Source organism: Pomacea canaliculata, linkage group LG9 (genome assembly GCF_003073045.1).
Source record: "Pomacea canaliculata isolate SZHN2017 linkage group LG9, ASM307304v1, whole genome shotgun sequence".
Taxonomy (NCBI): Eukaryota; Metazoa; Mollusca; class Gastropoda; order Architaenioglossa; family Ampullariidae; genus Pomacea; species Pomacea canaliculata.
In genome coordinates this window covers 24,939,479-24,955,736 of record NC_037598.1, presented here as the reverse complement: position 1 = coordinate 24,955,736, position 16,258 = coordinate 24,939,479, and the positions used below count along the sequence as shown (strand labels likewise).

Below are 16,258 nucleotides of genomic sequence, written 5' to 3'. Positions count from 1 at the left end.
GTAATCGAAGGTCAACTAATTTTGTAAAGCTTCCGGGGTCAGAGTGTCACGACATTGACCCTCGCTGTTTGCCTCTCCCTGATGACCAATATAAAAAAGGTGGAAAGTATTTCATTGTTGGCGCATTACAGGCTCATTTATTTCGAGTGGTTCAATAAGTTCAGTGCTCTTGTCGATGACTCAGACTGTGAAGGACCAACTGTGCAGGATGAAGACACGAAGCTGTAATCGCTCGAGTTCCCGAGAGATTGGGATACGATCATCGATGCTCTGTACACTGTGGGAAACTGTTATGTGGAACTCCATGAGACAGTAAGTGGGTGGCTGCCCCATTGCCCTCCTGGTTCCTTCGCCATTGTAACAGTGAAACACACAACATTCTGTGAAAGAGGCCGGACAGCATGGTATCGCTACATGCTCGTTGAATGTATTTCATATATACAAAGACAAATCAAAACAACCTGAAAAATCAAAGATGGTTTATTTAAAGGCAAAAGAAGCGACGTAGAGATATAAAAGAGTGATGGAAGAGAGGTAGATGATTTCATGCGTAGTGTCTACCCAGTAGAAAACAAAGCTCGCATTGCTCCAGCCGCAGTTAACTACTTCCTGCTGATAATATCAAACATCGTCCTTCGATGTCTTCGAAAATTTGCTGACAGAGAAGTGAATTGTGGACTGTTGCTGTCAGTAAAGAATCATTGTCAGTGCCTGCTGACAGTAACACATCGTGTACTGGATGCTAGCACTGCCATCGAGAAGTTGTTTGGCAGCAAAGACTGGACAGAGGTAGATGTCTATATGTGGTCATCACTTGTATAGCAGGACAGAGGTAGATGTCTACATGTGGTCATCACTTGTATAAGTTGACAAAGACAATGTTACTCAAGCTGTGTGTCACGTGGTTAACAGCTTTCTGTTGTCATGCCCAGGATGTCAGTAAGTGAAGTTTTCCTCGTATTTTTATTATAGATGTCAGTAGAAAGATCTACTTACTTTAAGTTAGTGCCAATTTATTTTTCAGGACTTTAGTCAGCAAAGAATAAGCAAGCGAATTATACTTTATATATATATATTGATATAGTTTATGATGTTAGTATTTAACTGTTTTAATAGTTGCTCTGTCAGTCTATTAACTATTATATCCATATGTTCTCGTGGTCACAGTCCTTGAGACTCAGCCTTTAACATTTTGTCTTATTAATCCGATTGACCACTTCCTTTTATAGGCTAAGGCGAGTGTTTTTGATCCTAAGGAAAAGCTTAGTGTTATTATTGTCTATCTACATAAACACTTGAGCGGCCCGGTGGCAACGGTTAGCGCTGTTAGCGCCTGTCACCAATACAGTGAAGGTTGGCTGCCCTGAGTTCATTTCTCGTCTCGGGCACGCTGATCTTTCTCTGCACGTGGCATCTGTTTACAGGGCTGGCTGCCCTCCGCCAAGGACGGTCCCAAGCTCGGCTGACAAAGGAGGAGGGTTGGGCGTGGGGCCAGCACCCCCACCCCGTAAAACAAATCCTTTGACATTTTGTCTTATTAATCCGATTGACCACTTCCTGTTATAGGCTAAGGCGAGTGCTTTTGATCCTAAGGAAAAGTTTAGTGTTATTATTGTCTATCTACATAAACACTTTCATATCGATACCATCATTAGTAAATACTCGAGATGCTGTATAACATCATAACTGGTGTGTACTTACATTTCACAAGGGACCTACTGTACACTGTGTTTAGTGAGAACAATTTTATTTCACAAAATATTGTAAACACCATTTATATTACCCGCTAAGGTGTACTAGAGCACAGAAATCTTTTATAATGTATGTTTGTTGATTTAAAGAAGAAAGCCTCTAAAAGTAAATATGGCTACCAGTGCTACAGTTTAGTTCACTCACACCTCTTCTCTCATATTGTAACTCTTGACTCGATCGTTGTTACAGGGAACATGGCTTTGAGCAAGGCAACAAAGCAGAGCTCCACTCACAGTAAATTTACATCAGGGTCTGCGGCGGTGGATGGCAGGACACCGGGTGGAAATATCACCGAGTTCATGACCTGTATCCACACATCTGAAAATCCCAGAGACGAGTATCCATCGTGGGAAGTAGACCTTGGTCACGTGTACCCTGTGGCTTACATCACCATCTATGGCCGTCCTGGCTGTAAGTTACTCTTCAATATTTTACACAAATACTAAAGTGTTACTCAGCACTAGAAACACAAGATGGCGACATGTATATTATACAGTTTGTAACAATTAAATTTTCAATAAAAGAAAAACCATGTAGATTTCTTATAAGGAATCCCCTTATTGTTATCTAATTATCTCACAACCTCTGCTAACTATCGCTTCTTTCTTGAGTCAGTCTCCTGAATATTAGTACAGGGCTGCTTTTGGTGACAACTACTGACTCGTCCTTAAACTCCTACGCCAACCCCTCTTTCCCTCGCCCACCTCCCAACCCGCTATAGTGTGGGCACCATTCAAGTTACTCGGATTTGAAACTCAGAATCAAAATTGCACTTTTTACTTTTTCTTCTTTATTCTTTCTTTCTTTGTCTCTATTTTTGGACGGGGAGTTTGTATGGGTGTTTGTGTGTATGGTGGGTGGATGGGTCTGCTTGTGTGTGTACGTCGGGTGGGATTGTTTGTGTGCTTTCTTACTTTTATTCTAATTTAGTGTTCAATACTCCTTTTTTTGTCTTTGTTCAACACTAAGAACCACAAAGGTTAGCCACTAGTCGAGTGAGAAGAAACTTGTAATTGCTGGATTAATCTTCTTAACACATCACTGGCTTAAAGTTCTTTTAGTTATCAGGTAAAGAGAGCATTTGAGTGTTTGTGATGTTTAAAGTCATCTTTATATATAAGTAAAGGAACATAATACTTGTGTACATGTGTGTTTGTCTAATGTTTGTACCTTTCAACGACCTACAACTGTATTCCTTCACAGTCTTACGCAGAATGGTGGACACAACTGTCACCATAGACAACCACCAGTGTTTCTCGATTAAAGACATGCCCTCTACCAACCCTTTTACCCTGTCCTGTACCACGGCGCTGTCTGGCAGGACAGTCAAGATTAGGAGAGACAGCAGAAATAGGAACGATATCAGCCTCAACATGTGTGAGGTTGAGGTGTGGGGTACGTATACACTTTCTTTTCTTTACTTTAATAACCATACGTGTTTCCTCCTCTAGTATAACATAACATCATTCTTGTTCTCTAGAAGTCAGTTTTCTACACTATTATATTGTTCCTAAAATCGACAGGAATTTTCGTAACAAAGTACAGAACATTTAATTTGTAATTGCGAACTTACCTACCTATTTCCACTCGCATGTTATGCAGTGTTTCTAGCCGAAGCACTCTCATAGTTTAGCATGTAGTGCGCCTGGACCATTCAAGTATCATGCAGACAATATATTGGAGTTTTCAAATTATGAATTTAAAATATTAAGAAGATAAGAATACATTTTCAGTTTGCAAGGACGGAAAGTACGGAGCTAACTGTCATCAAAGCTGTGGTCACTGTGAGGGTGAGACTTGTGACAAAGCAAGTGGACGATGTCCGAGAGGCTGTCACCCAGGATGGCAAGGACAAGGATGTCACAAAAGTAATGACAACCACAGTTTGCTGATAATGTCTGGGAGGCTTAAAATGTTAATCATCATGCAATGATATCATAGAAGTAATGCTAGACCCTGAACTGCATAAAAAATAACCATGCATAAAAAAATAGAAAGAGATATGGGAAATGGGAAAATGGGAAAGATCAAAAGTTAAAAAGGGTTGATTTTATTTGTAAAAGCTTGGTCCTTTCAATGTAAATTTAAAAAAAAAATGCCCTGATTAAAGGATTAAAGGACCTTTTTTTAGCCACATGTGTGAAACATGTAACTTAATTTCACAAATGCTTTTCTTAGACATCTGGCTTATCATTTGCTCTCACAAACAGAACTCAGTGAACAACAACCAACAAAGCTAAATCCCAGGTTGTACTAGTAAAGCCAAGCAGACTGAAATATGTGAAAGTCGTTTTAAAATAAACTCAGCTGGGAGAATGAGGGAAAAAGACAAGTAAAGAAAAGTACATCAAAAACTTTACCTTGTAACACCCGATTAAAATTAGGATTTACAAATGACTGTTTTGTACTTTAGGTTGCTTGGATGGGAAGTATGGCTGGAGCTGTTCTCAGTCGTGTGGTCAGTGTGCCAACTCCTTGGCTTGTGACAAGGTGACGGGTAGATGTCCGACTGGCTGTGCAGCAGGGTGGACAGACGACTTGTGCCAGACGGGTATGTTTGACACGAACATGTCTGATAATTTATTTTGTTCCTGAGTACCGAAAACGTAAAAAAAATTTTCAAAGAAAAACAACCGACAGAAGTAGCTCTCCGAATGTACGAGCAAAATCTTTTCATTTAAAATCTGTCAAAATCGATTAAAATAAAATTATGGGCGTTTCACAAAGACATGAGGAAAGAAACATGTAGCAAAAAAACCTTGTGATGCTGTAGGTAATTAAATTAAAAAAATATTTACTTTATATATTATGTGAAGCTTGTGAAGAATGGACGTATGGCTGGAATTGCTCTCAATCTTGTGGAAAATGCGCCAACTTCACATGTGACAAGGTGACGGGTAGATGTCCGAACGGCTGTCAAACAGGGTGGAATGGCGATAAGTGCGAAAAGGGTGTGTTTGGCGAGTATTTTGTTCTTCAAATACTTTTGTATTACCCAGATGATAACAACAATCTGCTGTGCTCATTGTAAATTAGTATATATGAGTATGATAAAAATGTGAATGCTTTTAAATATTGACATCATTTCTCAAAATCAGTTAGAATTTCTCTTAGTAACTGAATCTTTTTGAAGAATGTGAAGACGGCAAGTATGGCGCTAACTGTCAACTCTCTTGCCGTCGGTGTAAGGACGATGAGGCCTGTGACAAGAAAACTGGCAAATGTGCCAAAGGATGTCCACCTGGACTTCTAGGTGACCTTTGTGACCAACGTGAGTAGTAGCTCAAAAAATACAAATAGTAGACTGTCCAAGAAACATTAAGTCCTGTGGTTAGAAAAAGACAGAAGCTCACACTAAAAATAAACAACAACAACTATCTATGGCGTGTTTACAGAATGTCCACTTGGCTCACATGGTGATGGGTGTAACCAGACCTGCGGACGGTGTCGTCACCAGCAGGACTGTCACCACGAAAACGGCTTTTGTAGCAACGGCTGTCTGGAGGGTTTCCAAGGAACTAAGTGCATGGGTAAGAGGATGCTTTTCGAGATTTGCCTCCATTACCATACAAGTTAAGTATCTTTTGGCATTTTCCTCCCTCAAAATTTACAGACAAATTATTTCAACGTGTTGAGATAACAGTTAGTGCTAGATTAAAATTTCAGTAATTAATGTTATGAATCTTGATAATGTATTTTTCTGATATAAAATTTACTTTAAATTTAACCTCTGTGGTTTGAAGACTATCACAAAATACATTGAAAACTTTTTTCCACAGAACTTGTAGATACAAGCACAAGCGCCGCTGGTGTTGCTGTAGGAATCATCTTTGTCATCATTCTGCTGGCCGTTGTGATTTTTCTCATTGTGAGGTAAGTCTTCTGTGATTCTCCACTCTGTGAACTCTTGTTTTCTGTCCAGTTTTTAAAATTCTGATGACGACGGGTAATGCTGGTCATGGTTACTACTATGATGGAATGTAGATTATAATGTGGTTTGGATAAAGATTTATTAATGATTAATGTATTAAAAAGGCCTTTGACCCATTTCAACAGGAATCCAAACAGTACACAATACAATATAAAACAATGCAATAAAACTCAACTATTATTTAAATTTCGCACTTCAAATGCCTCATAGATGTAATCGATGCACTGTATTTTGGACGTAAGAACATAACATGCAATTCCAAAGGTGAGAGGTAGAGAGGTCACATTTCAATGACCTTTCTCTGAATTTTAAAAATGCTTTGTGCTTACCTAACACGTGTATACATGCATCAATCAAGCCACTAGAGCTTCAGTTCGTGTAGATTAATGTCAGTCTACTATAATTAAAATACCATGTCATCGCCCATCTGTTATAACTGATAATTTTTCTAGGAGATATTGGCTGCAACGGAAACCTGTTTTCAGCGATCGTGTCCGCCTCCTCACCTCGCTGATGAAAATCATACACCGGATGTCCACTACATCAACAACATGGTCGCTCATGCGTGCTCACCACCTGTCTCCAATGGTGAGATGATCGTCCCTATCATCATCAGCGTCATCATCGTCGCCATCAGTGTTGTCATTTCCATCCTCATTATCAGAACTATAGTCCGTGGATAGTTGTCGTAGCTGAAGATTTAAGAAAATGTTAAATATATTTTTTGTGCTTAAATTTGCATTAACCAAAGTATGTATTAGTATTTGCCTATTTACACACTGAATGTTTACTTTCGATTTTACCTTTGATTTCAGACGAATACGCTACGGTAGCGAGGACCGCTACGCTACAGCTGCACCATCAGCCGGAAGTGAGACAAGGGGCCGGCACTGCGCACTCACTCGGGGCTGCTGATGTTTATGTCAACATTCGGACGGAAGCTCTGCTCACTGCAGGCGGACGAACATCACACCTAGATGCCCGGATGCACGCCGCCACTACTGGCGTGTCACTGCGCATGTTCAAAATGGAGGTCGAGAAGAAACTGCGCTCCGTTGACGACGAATTCTCAGTAAAATCAGGAAGAAATGTTGTTATGCGAGTTGATACACTTGTTGTCTGTAACAGAGCCTAAAACTGTTTTCTAAGAACTAAAATAATAGAAAGGGAAATAGATTTTTGTAAGAGGAACCTCGTAGAAAACTTTTTGAACATTGACAATTTATTCTGAACCTCCTGTTATCTCTTGCTGAAATTTACGATAAATTATTATTATTTATTTATTTTTGTTTCTTGTGGTCAATCGTGGCAGGTTTTGATTTCTTGAAATCTATGTATTTAAGAAAATATCAAGATTATGCAAGGGCTAAGTTATTTGTGGATGCAGACAAGTGCCCGGATTTTTCTTGTTTACCTGGGTGAACACACGCACGCACGCACGCACGCACGCACGGACTCATGTTAACATTTGTAATAAATCAAAGAATAAATAATTATGGAAAAAATTTGTTTGGCAGGAGCTGCCCTCTGGTTTAATTTATGACTGCAAAAACGGATCACAGAAAGAAAATCACTACAAAAATCGGTTTAACACTATTCTTCCTTGTGAGTTAGTTACTTATTGGTGACATAGAAAAGTACCTTTCACAAATGAAAATTAAAAAAATCTTTTCATTTCGAAAGAAAGAACAATTTTTGGAATATATTCCGTGTTATCTTTCAGAAAATGTGCAAAAAATTGTAAATAATTTTTCTCTAAACATTGCTATTTTAAAGTAAACAGAATTAATAGTAAACTATGCAGAACTTCACAAATCTGGTACTATGCACTATGTTTATCAATGTAATTATTTTTGGTGTATTTAAAAAAACCCACTAACATTGTTACGTTATTTTCACCATACAACAGACGACTTCAACAGAGTTGTCCTGGAGAAGGTAAAGGGTGATAACTCTTCGGACTATATCAACGCCAGCTTCATCACCGTGAGTGTTGTCAGTGAGACTGAGTGTTTGAATGTTTTCATTTCTAGTCAGTGAGAGTTCAGTAGTAGAGAGGTCTACAGGGTGGAGCAGCAACAATCATCTACTACTTATCGTGACGATGTCTGGATACCAGTAGAACAGAGGCCGTGACCTCGTGTGCCACCCTGAAGCAGGGTTGGACGGTTGCTGGCTGTAGATGCTAGTGTTCTAATAATCGAAAACAATAAGATGGAAATTAAAAGACTTGCTGCAAAAGCATCTTACAGAGACATCAAAACACAGTAAAAAATGTAACTGTCTGCATCACTTTTTAAATGCAATAAGAAAAGCAAGAGTAATGGGAAACTCTTTCAATCGTCTTTTCAAATATCTAGCTCGGCATCTTCACTTTAAAGAAGAAACTTATTGTTGGAGGCTTCCTGTGGCCAGTAAACGTTTAATACTTGTTTACTCGTGTTGTTGGATTCTAAATTATAATATAATTTAATGTCTTTTCTCCAGGGATACAAGCGAGACAAAGCTTACATTGCAGCCCAAGGTATGTGTAACTGTATTGTGTATACTATGACAGGCTCAAATAGCTCTATATGTATATCTTGTTTTCTTCTTTCAGATCTCCTTTCACTCGCTTTATATTTTATCCCATTTTTTCGATCAAAGAAAGAAATTCTAGTGGATGAATAAAATGTAATCTGTTAATTGATTATTTAATTAGGATCAAATAAACTTGAATGACTGACGAGATCATTGACTGATTGTCTACAGGACCCAGAAACAACACCGTTGATGACTTTTGGCGAATGGTGTGGCAGGAAAACGTAACTCAGATAATCATGTTGACTAACGCTCTTGAAAATGGGAAGGTAATCCACTTCACAACAACGATATCATCACATTCATAAAAATCCCATGCGGTGCTTCCCTCCTGTTTTATTTAATTACTCATGTGTTTGTTCATTTCTTACTTCATTCTGGGTTTTTTTTTCTTTCTTTTGTTCGCACAATAGGTAGTTTCTCTTTTCTTCTTTCCTATTTTTATTTCGTCGGCTCTTTTCTGCAGCTTTTTCATTGCCTAGATCATTCAGTTATGTATAATGTGTATAATATCTTGTGAAGATGAACTATGTGACTACATGCCATGCAGCCCACCTCACTCTGTATGTCGTGCAGTCCAAGTGCTTTGAGTACTGGCCGGCAAAGGGAGAGAAGAACGTTTACGGGCAGGTGGAAGTGACGTGTGCTGAGGAGGACAAGAGGGCGCACTTCATCGTAAGGACTCTTCATGTACAGCCAGTCAATGTAAGTATTAATCCCTGTTGTCCTTCTATGATTTCAGTTATTAAACCATTTTAAAAAAAGCACAAAGTAATTAGCAATTACAGATTTGAAAATTTACACGTTATGTTGGAAAAAAATCAGTTTTATTAACTGATTAGAATGCTAGACTGAAACCTTTAAGTCCATTTGTTTGGATTTTAGAACTTGAGAACAAAATGTAGAGAATTTAAAAAAAAAATTTTACAAATGTAAACACCGGCAAATTCTTGGGAAAAAATCTTTTTAAACTAATAAATATGAATACAGTTTATGGATTGCATTACTTTGGAAAACGATTACAGCTTGTTTAATATTCGACTAAGCTCTATAAATGTGCTTTATTATTGTTATTGTAATTATTATTATTGTTATTGTTGTTATTGTTATTATTTTCCCAATTACGTCAGACATAAAACAAATTGTTTGCTCTCTCAAAGGTGAGGAACTTTCGCCTGGTGGAACAGCTTCACTACGTGGACTGGAAGGACCACGAGATCCCCTCCACCATCGCCCTCACTGACTTCTGCAAGTTTGCAAAGTCCCGTAACTCTGCCAGTACACTGTCGCCTCCCCTTGTTCACTGCAGGTAATGGAGACACCGAGTTCTCTATGTTTAACTCTGTGTGTGATGTGTGTGTGTGTGTGTGTGTGTGTGTGTGTGTGTTTGTGTGTGCGTGAACACAAATCTGTATTGTCAGTCTGATCGTAACCATAGACAGCTCCACACTAAAACTATTTCATGTGTGTTAATTAAATAGAGAAGAAAGTTTTGTGTAATTACCATGGAAAAGAAGCAATTAATTTCCCTGTCAGCGCTTGACTCTTGATGTTGATTGTAAACAATCTCTCTAGCTTTTAAAATTACTGATGGACGTCTGTCAGGTTTTTTCACGATTATTTCCCTTACCAGCCAGCATACTGTTAACCACGTCTAGATAATTATAAAGAAGAGTTGCCTCTATATTAAAGACGAGTTTTAGTGATACATCAAGGTAAACTCTATTAATATTAAACGAATCATTCTTTATAGTTTGTTACTGTAATAAAGATCATAACAAGAGAAAGTAGTTAAAAGAGAGGGAGAATAGACACACGTGCAGATGGAGAGAAGCGAGGAACAAGGGAAATAATTATCGAAATGGCACATCTGCTTCCCCTGCGTTTACCCGTTATGTTTTCCAATAAAAAAAAAACAACTATAGTTTAACGCTTGTTATCACTTTACAACATGTCTTTGTTTTTAAATATTTGTTGTAATTTTCACAAATTTTGTAGCATTCTTGTATTAGAGGAGAAGGACTGACAGATGTGTACAGGCGCTATTAGCTCATGGATGCTCATCTCATTTAAGCTTGTTATCGAAGATAGTACCTAGATATTTGTAAGAGTCAGGGTTAGGTTTAGGGTTAATACCTCAATGTTATTATCATCGATAATACTGATGACTGACTAAGCCCTCTTCGTCCAAAAATCGAAAATCATTTCCTTAGTCTTTAAGGCATTGAAGACAAGAAAGTGTTCGTCACACCAGTGAACAAAGTCAGGAAGAGCATCACTATGATCATGTTCAGTATCATACAAATAGACAGCAAGGCAGTGTCATCACCACATTTTACTAGAAAGCTCCTATATGTAGTGCCTCTACAACTGTTAATATACAGTATGTACAGGAGTAGAGACAAGCAGCGGCCATGAAGGGAGCCTGTACAGGTGACAATAGGATCTGAGAAAAGACATTTAACACAAACTCTCTGTTGCCTGTTTGCTAAAAATTCCAGGTTCCAGAGAGTTGGTGGGAAAGATGAAAATCTAAAACTGAATTCTCCGCTAAAGTGTTAGGTTCCTCAGTGTTCAAAATAAAACAAAGTTTGTCCCTTAATCTAGTGCTGCTGTTGGACAGTTTCTTTACAACTTTCCCGTTCCCCCCTCTAGTGCTGGTGTTGGACGCACGGGTACCTACATAGCGATTGATATTGTGATGGACCAGGCGACAGAGGATGGGACTGTCGATGTTCTGGATGTCGTCAAGAGACTGCGGGACGACCGATGCAACATGGTGCAAAACAAGGTTCGCCTTTTTCTCTGATTTTATTCTGTGGAAGACAAGTGGCATCCTTTTCGTTGTTGTTCTTTATCATGTATTCGTCCCGCAAAAATAAATCAAATATTGAAAAAAATGACACTTACAGCTTATTTTATGCAACAAACACTCAAAATATAGCTATATACTTCAATCAATAAAAACACTTGCGAATAATGTTATGCGATAAATAAGAGTTGAGACACTTGAACAGTTCACACCAATTAGGTACAATTGCAATTGTTTCAATCAGATAAATAATAAGAAAAAATATGTAAGAATATCTTTAAAAATCGCTAGTCATTTGCTGAAGAAGCCAGTAATATGATGTCCTGGTAGGAGCAGTACTCGTTTGTGTACGAGGTGGTGTTGGAAGCCTACAGCAGCCTCAACACTCGGCGAGAAGTCGCCTACTTTGACATGGCCTCCTTAATGTCCACCACCACCACAACTGATGACAAGATTGTGGACACTGAGTTTCAGGTGGTGTGCTGTCTGGTGTTTGTCTCGTCTTTACCTACCAAATGCCTTTTTTCATCTTGTTTTTATCCACTTCGATCTGTATTCAATATGACATGTATATTGATGATGCTTTTCTTGTCTGTTCTTATCGTAGTCTCAGAAAAATTTGTTTTCATTCCAACTTCCTTCCTTTCTCATTCTCGTTCCCGGGATTTGCTTCGGTGTACAAGTTTTGTCTTATTTCTTTTTTAGTTTTGTCGGTTTGTTTATATATATATATATATGTTTATTTGAATGTAGTATGAACAGGTAGACTAAAAATGCAGATACTATATGTTCATTTACTATTGCTTTAGTCGTAATTGTAATTGTTAGTAGTAGTAGTAATAAATAACCTCTTAGTAAGAGTATCTTTGTATGCGAATCTCTGAACATGTGGAAAAGAGAGAGATAATTTGTTGTTGTTAATTATAGAATCTACAGTTGATGAGAGATCGTCTGAAACAACCACGTTACACGATTTCTACTTCATCCGAGAACCGAGACAAGAATCGAAATATGAATTCTCTTCCTCGTAAGAAAATATTTTTGCAATCTTTTCATCATCCAATGGCTTGATGTGTGTGTGTGTGTGAGTGAGAGAGAGAAAGGTACTGACAGAAAAATATACAGACTGTGACGTAATAGACAGCCATGCCTGGTAGTGAACCGTTAGCCCAGTAACCGTTAGCCCAGGGGCTAAACACAAACAAACAAACAAACGAACACACAGAGAAAGAAACACAAATATCATTGTCTGCACTAAAATCTGCATCAAAAACTAGTTTTTACATGTCCATTTATTCTTCTTTTATCAGCTGACAATCATTTGGTTTACCTCACTGCGCATGCTCGAGGGAGAAACAACTACATTTCCGCTGTTTTTGCTCCAGTAAGTGCTGCTCACTATTTAGCATGAATCCTAGAATATAATGTGTGTGTGTGGTTATAACATGGTATTGAGGTGGCCCACACGATTTATTTATTTCCCTTTGACCTTTGCTAGTCTGTGGCTGATTCCAGTCATGTCTCAGACTGACATTCATGGCTTACAGGCTGAATTCGGATAAGTCTTGCTGCTTATGTGGTTTCCATACTCATTAAAATTGTGGTTTGTGTGTGAAAGCTACCCTTCTTCAGCTTGGACATAAAATGCACTGAACTACTGAGTAAATTTGTATTGTTGTTAAATATTATTTTCATATTGGGAAGATTTTAAGTTTTAGTCTTAGACTTAAAGACAGGACTACAAAGCTGAATGGCCAACTCTGATAATGTGAATTATTAATAATAATAATATAATAGGATGTGCATGCTCTATGAAGCTGAATGTTATTTAAATGATTTTAAATTGATGAATTGTATTGCTGATTAGCCTGTACCTTCTGTTGTCAGACCCTGATTGATGCCCGAGGCAGCATCTTGACACAACTGCCGTTGCCAGACACCGTCCAAGACCTGTGGCGGTTGGTGGAAAGCTTTGATGTCACAAACATTGTGTCTCTGGGAAGTGCTGACTGTTTACAAAAGGTAGACTGAGTTATAAATGTGTACACAAGCTAGAATTATAAAGGCTATTATCTGAATGATAACCCTTTGATACCATTGCCGATATGAATTGGAAAATAGTTATTTAATAATTTTTGTTTATTAGCTACTTTGCTTTATGTATGATATTTTTGGGTGAAAAAGCAGATAGCTTATAATACGTTAGTACACAAGAGTCGTTCTAACCAGAAGGCACGCAGGGTCGACCTTCTTTTTGTTTTTATTTGCTTATTTTCTTGGTCTCTAATAAGTTTTCATCATAAAAATAATGATGACGATCATAATCATCCTCATTATTATTGATGTCATCATAAGAAGAACAAAACTAGAACAAAAAACAACCATAGTTTATAGTTTGGTATACTAGCATAAACTTAGGAACAAACACTTATACCTCAGACATTTTCTATTCTGTATGTAACCCTGCACTGCTGTGTGAATTGTTTGTTTTCTTACATTTTCATCCTTGTCCATCAGAATCTGTGTCCTTATTGGCCGACAAAAGAAGAAAAGTTGGTGGCTGAGAATTACACTGTGACACTAGTTGACAAAGATGTGTTGGGAGTCAGCTTACAGAGCTACAGTCTCAAGTGGGAGGTAACACTTGCAACACACAAAGTCTGTATTTTATGTCCAGAGAATGTCTGGAATGTTTTCTGATATGTCTCATCTAAAATGTGGAGAACTTGTTTCGAGCAAACAAGAAAATGACATGTAAAACTTTTCTAAGACTGACTTCAATTAACATTGACGCCTGTTGTAAGTGGCTGACAATGTCGCCGAAAAAACTATTTTTTGTTGTTTACTATAATCACTACAAGAATATTTTCGCCACACCAGTTCTCAAGAATTTGTTTACTGGTTTCTGGTGATGCAGTTGTTTGTTGTCTGTTGTGTTGACAGCGAAAGCACAAACACGGGGAGGTCCACCTGTTGTCCTTCACTGACTGGCGAGACAAGGTCCCCGGCTATTGTGAGGACCTCGTACACCTGCTGCAGCTGCTGCTTGGACTTGCCCTCGACACCAAGTCCTGCCCCGTCCTCATCCAGTGCATGTCAGTGATGCCACACAGTGTTCATTCCTTCTTTTAAGCATCAAAATAAAACAAAAAAAAGTTTCATGCAGTACTCTACAAAGGACGTGTGCTAATGTTTTCTTGATGAATTTGTTGATTTTTGTTCTCTTTTATCTTTTTATCTTTTTTTCTTCTACTTGTTGTTAGTAATAGTAATGGTAGTAACCTCTACGGTCATTTGTCAAAAACTGCTTCCTTGATAGTTTGAACAGCTTACAGTAAAGTTAAATATTATTTTTGTGAACAGAGACGGGGCTGCAAAGAGTGGTTTGTTCTGCGTACTGTGTAACATCATCACTCAGATGACTTCTGACCTCACAGCCGACATCTTCATGAAGGTCAGAGAAATGCAGGAGGTCAGACCTGAGGTCGTCACGTCGCTGGTAGGTGAACGTCCATCAGTAGTTGAGATCTCATGTCAACATCGAACTTATTGAATGTGACACTAAACAAGACAAAACAACAACAACAACAACAACAACAACAACAATAATAACAACAAACATTTTATTTAAAGGATTAGTCTTCGTGGACCTATTACTCTTTCGCAATCTTATTTTCGTGGCTGCTAATAATCAAAGGAATATTATTCTTACTTGAGAAGACTTGGGGATTTATGGGTGGAACAAACTGCAGTGAATTTCAATAGTCTTATTTTCATGAATATACAACTTGCATTTGTAATTATATCCTCTAATTAAGTAAAGTGATGCCAGTTCCTCCGTGTCAGTTAAATTACACAGACTGAGCTGTGTCCAGTTGTCTACCAATGTATCATCATTTGAGCGACTAAAATTCCGGAAAAGATTACGAAAAGCTTCTAGCTTGAAGCAAAGATTTCTATAATATTATATAAGATGATTTCTTTCCGTGTACTATATATATATTAATATCCACCATCATGTTGTAATTCTATTTTCTATTTCAGGAAGAATACCGATTCTGCTATGAAGTAGCTCATCGGTTCCGAGCTTCACAGAGTCTCTACGCCAATAGATAACAACTACAAACATGTGGACCTTCCATAATCACTCCTTCACACTGTGTTCTTCTTTGAACTTGATTTCCTGACAAACATTGTATTGCTTATTGAATCGGGGCGGGGTAAGGACAGTCATGCGATGGACAATATAGAAATGTCGGCGATCTTAAACACTGGGGGTCATGTCATATGTTGGAATCTTGTCTTTGGAACAAGCATTTTCTCTGAGGATGGTCCACTGTCCTCCAGGTTTGGACTAACGACCTCTGGTGTAATCCGGGTGTAAGCCACCGACACCCAGACGACTGCTGCTACACTGTAGACAGACACATAGCTAACACTGAGAACACTGTCTGCCTTTGTCGGTCTGAGGAAACTCATTAGGGACTTAGCCATCATCAGCACTCGTAATTCCTTCTAAAATATTTCCGTTACTTCCATGACAGTGGTAGTCACAGTTATATTGAAATCGCTGTGTTCAGAATTACATTTATTTATCATGTATTTATTACTACGTGTATTTGTTTGTATTGACAATACATGTGTATATATAGAAGTTGTTTTGTGCATTTTAGTATTTACCAACATTATTTTAATTAATTGCAAGGCATAAAATTATTTCTTATATTATACACTACTTCTCTGAAAATCATAAAACATATTTTTGAAATGCTTTGTCGTAATTAATGACACATCGGCTAGTTGATGGGCCTCAAGACTAGGAGGCAGATGCTCTGACCTCTTGGTTACCCACTTTCCCAGTTTAAGAAATAAAATGCTTGAAAAAGCTAAAGGAACTGATTTCAAACTTCACTTTGTCTAGTAAGGTGTTCAAGCCTTGTCACAATAGTCTCACGATTAAAGTAATAGACAATAATAATAATGGCAAAGTTTTACATACAGAAATCCAGATTTAGAAAAGAAATAATATATATATATACAGGTCTTTTGACAAGAATTATATGGACTAATGAAAGTGGAAAGATATACAGCTCTCAGCTATATGGAACTGGCAACTTTTGATCAACAGTTGGAACCTTATACAAATGTTCTTACACTTTTATTATTGCATATTACTGAAGAAT

At 37.9% G+C, this 16,258-nt stretch overlaps 2 protein-coding genes across 2 annotated transcripts; both read left to right on the top strand.

The window, feature by feature from the left end:
- The first annotated feature begins 1,946 nt into the window (after nucleotides 1-1,946).
- LOC112572989 (multiple epidermal growth factor-like domains protein 11) lies at nucleotides 1,947-5,031 on the top strand. Its single transcript, XM_025253020.1, has 4 exons — nucleotides 1,947-2,163; nucleotides 2,956-3,147; nucleotides 4,166-4,303; nucleotides 4,886-5,031. Exons 1-4 carry the CDS (start codon nucleotides 1,947-1,949, stop codon nucleotides 5,029-5,031), a joined length of 693 nt encoding a protein of 230 aa, XP_025108805.1.
- A 506-nt stretch (nucleotides 5,032-5,537) lies between these two features.
- Nucleotides 5,538-15,967, top strand: LOC112571902 (receptor-type tyrosine-protein phosphatase kappa-like). Its single transcript, XM_025251295.1, has 18 exons — nucleotides 5,538-5,625; nucleotides 6,136-6,271; nucleotides 6,499-6,755; nucleotides 7,201-7,288; nucleotides 7,593-7,669; nucleotides 8,171-8,207; nucleotides 8,435-8,532; nucleotides 8,840-8,968; nucleotides 9,424-9,572; nucleotides 10,919-11,054; nucleotides 11,406-11,549; nucleotides 12,003-12,102; nucleotides 12,386-12,459; nucleotides 12,963-13,097; nucleotides 13,593-13,712; nucleotides 14,019-14,170; nucleotides 14,439-14,574; nucleotides 15,120-15,967. The coding sequence occupies exons 2-18, from the start codon at nucleotides 6,235-6,237 to the stop codon at nucleotides 15,189-15,191; spliced, it is 1,941 nt and encodes a 646-aa protein (XP_025107080.1). The 5' UTR covers nucleotides 5,538-5,625; nucleotides 6,136-6,234; the 3' UTR covers nucleotides 15,192-15,967.
- The last annotated feature ends 291 nt before the right edge of the window (nucleotides 15,968-16,258 follow it).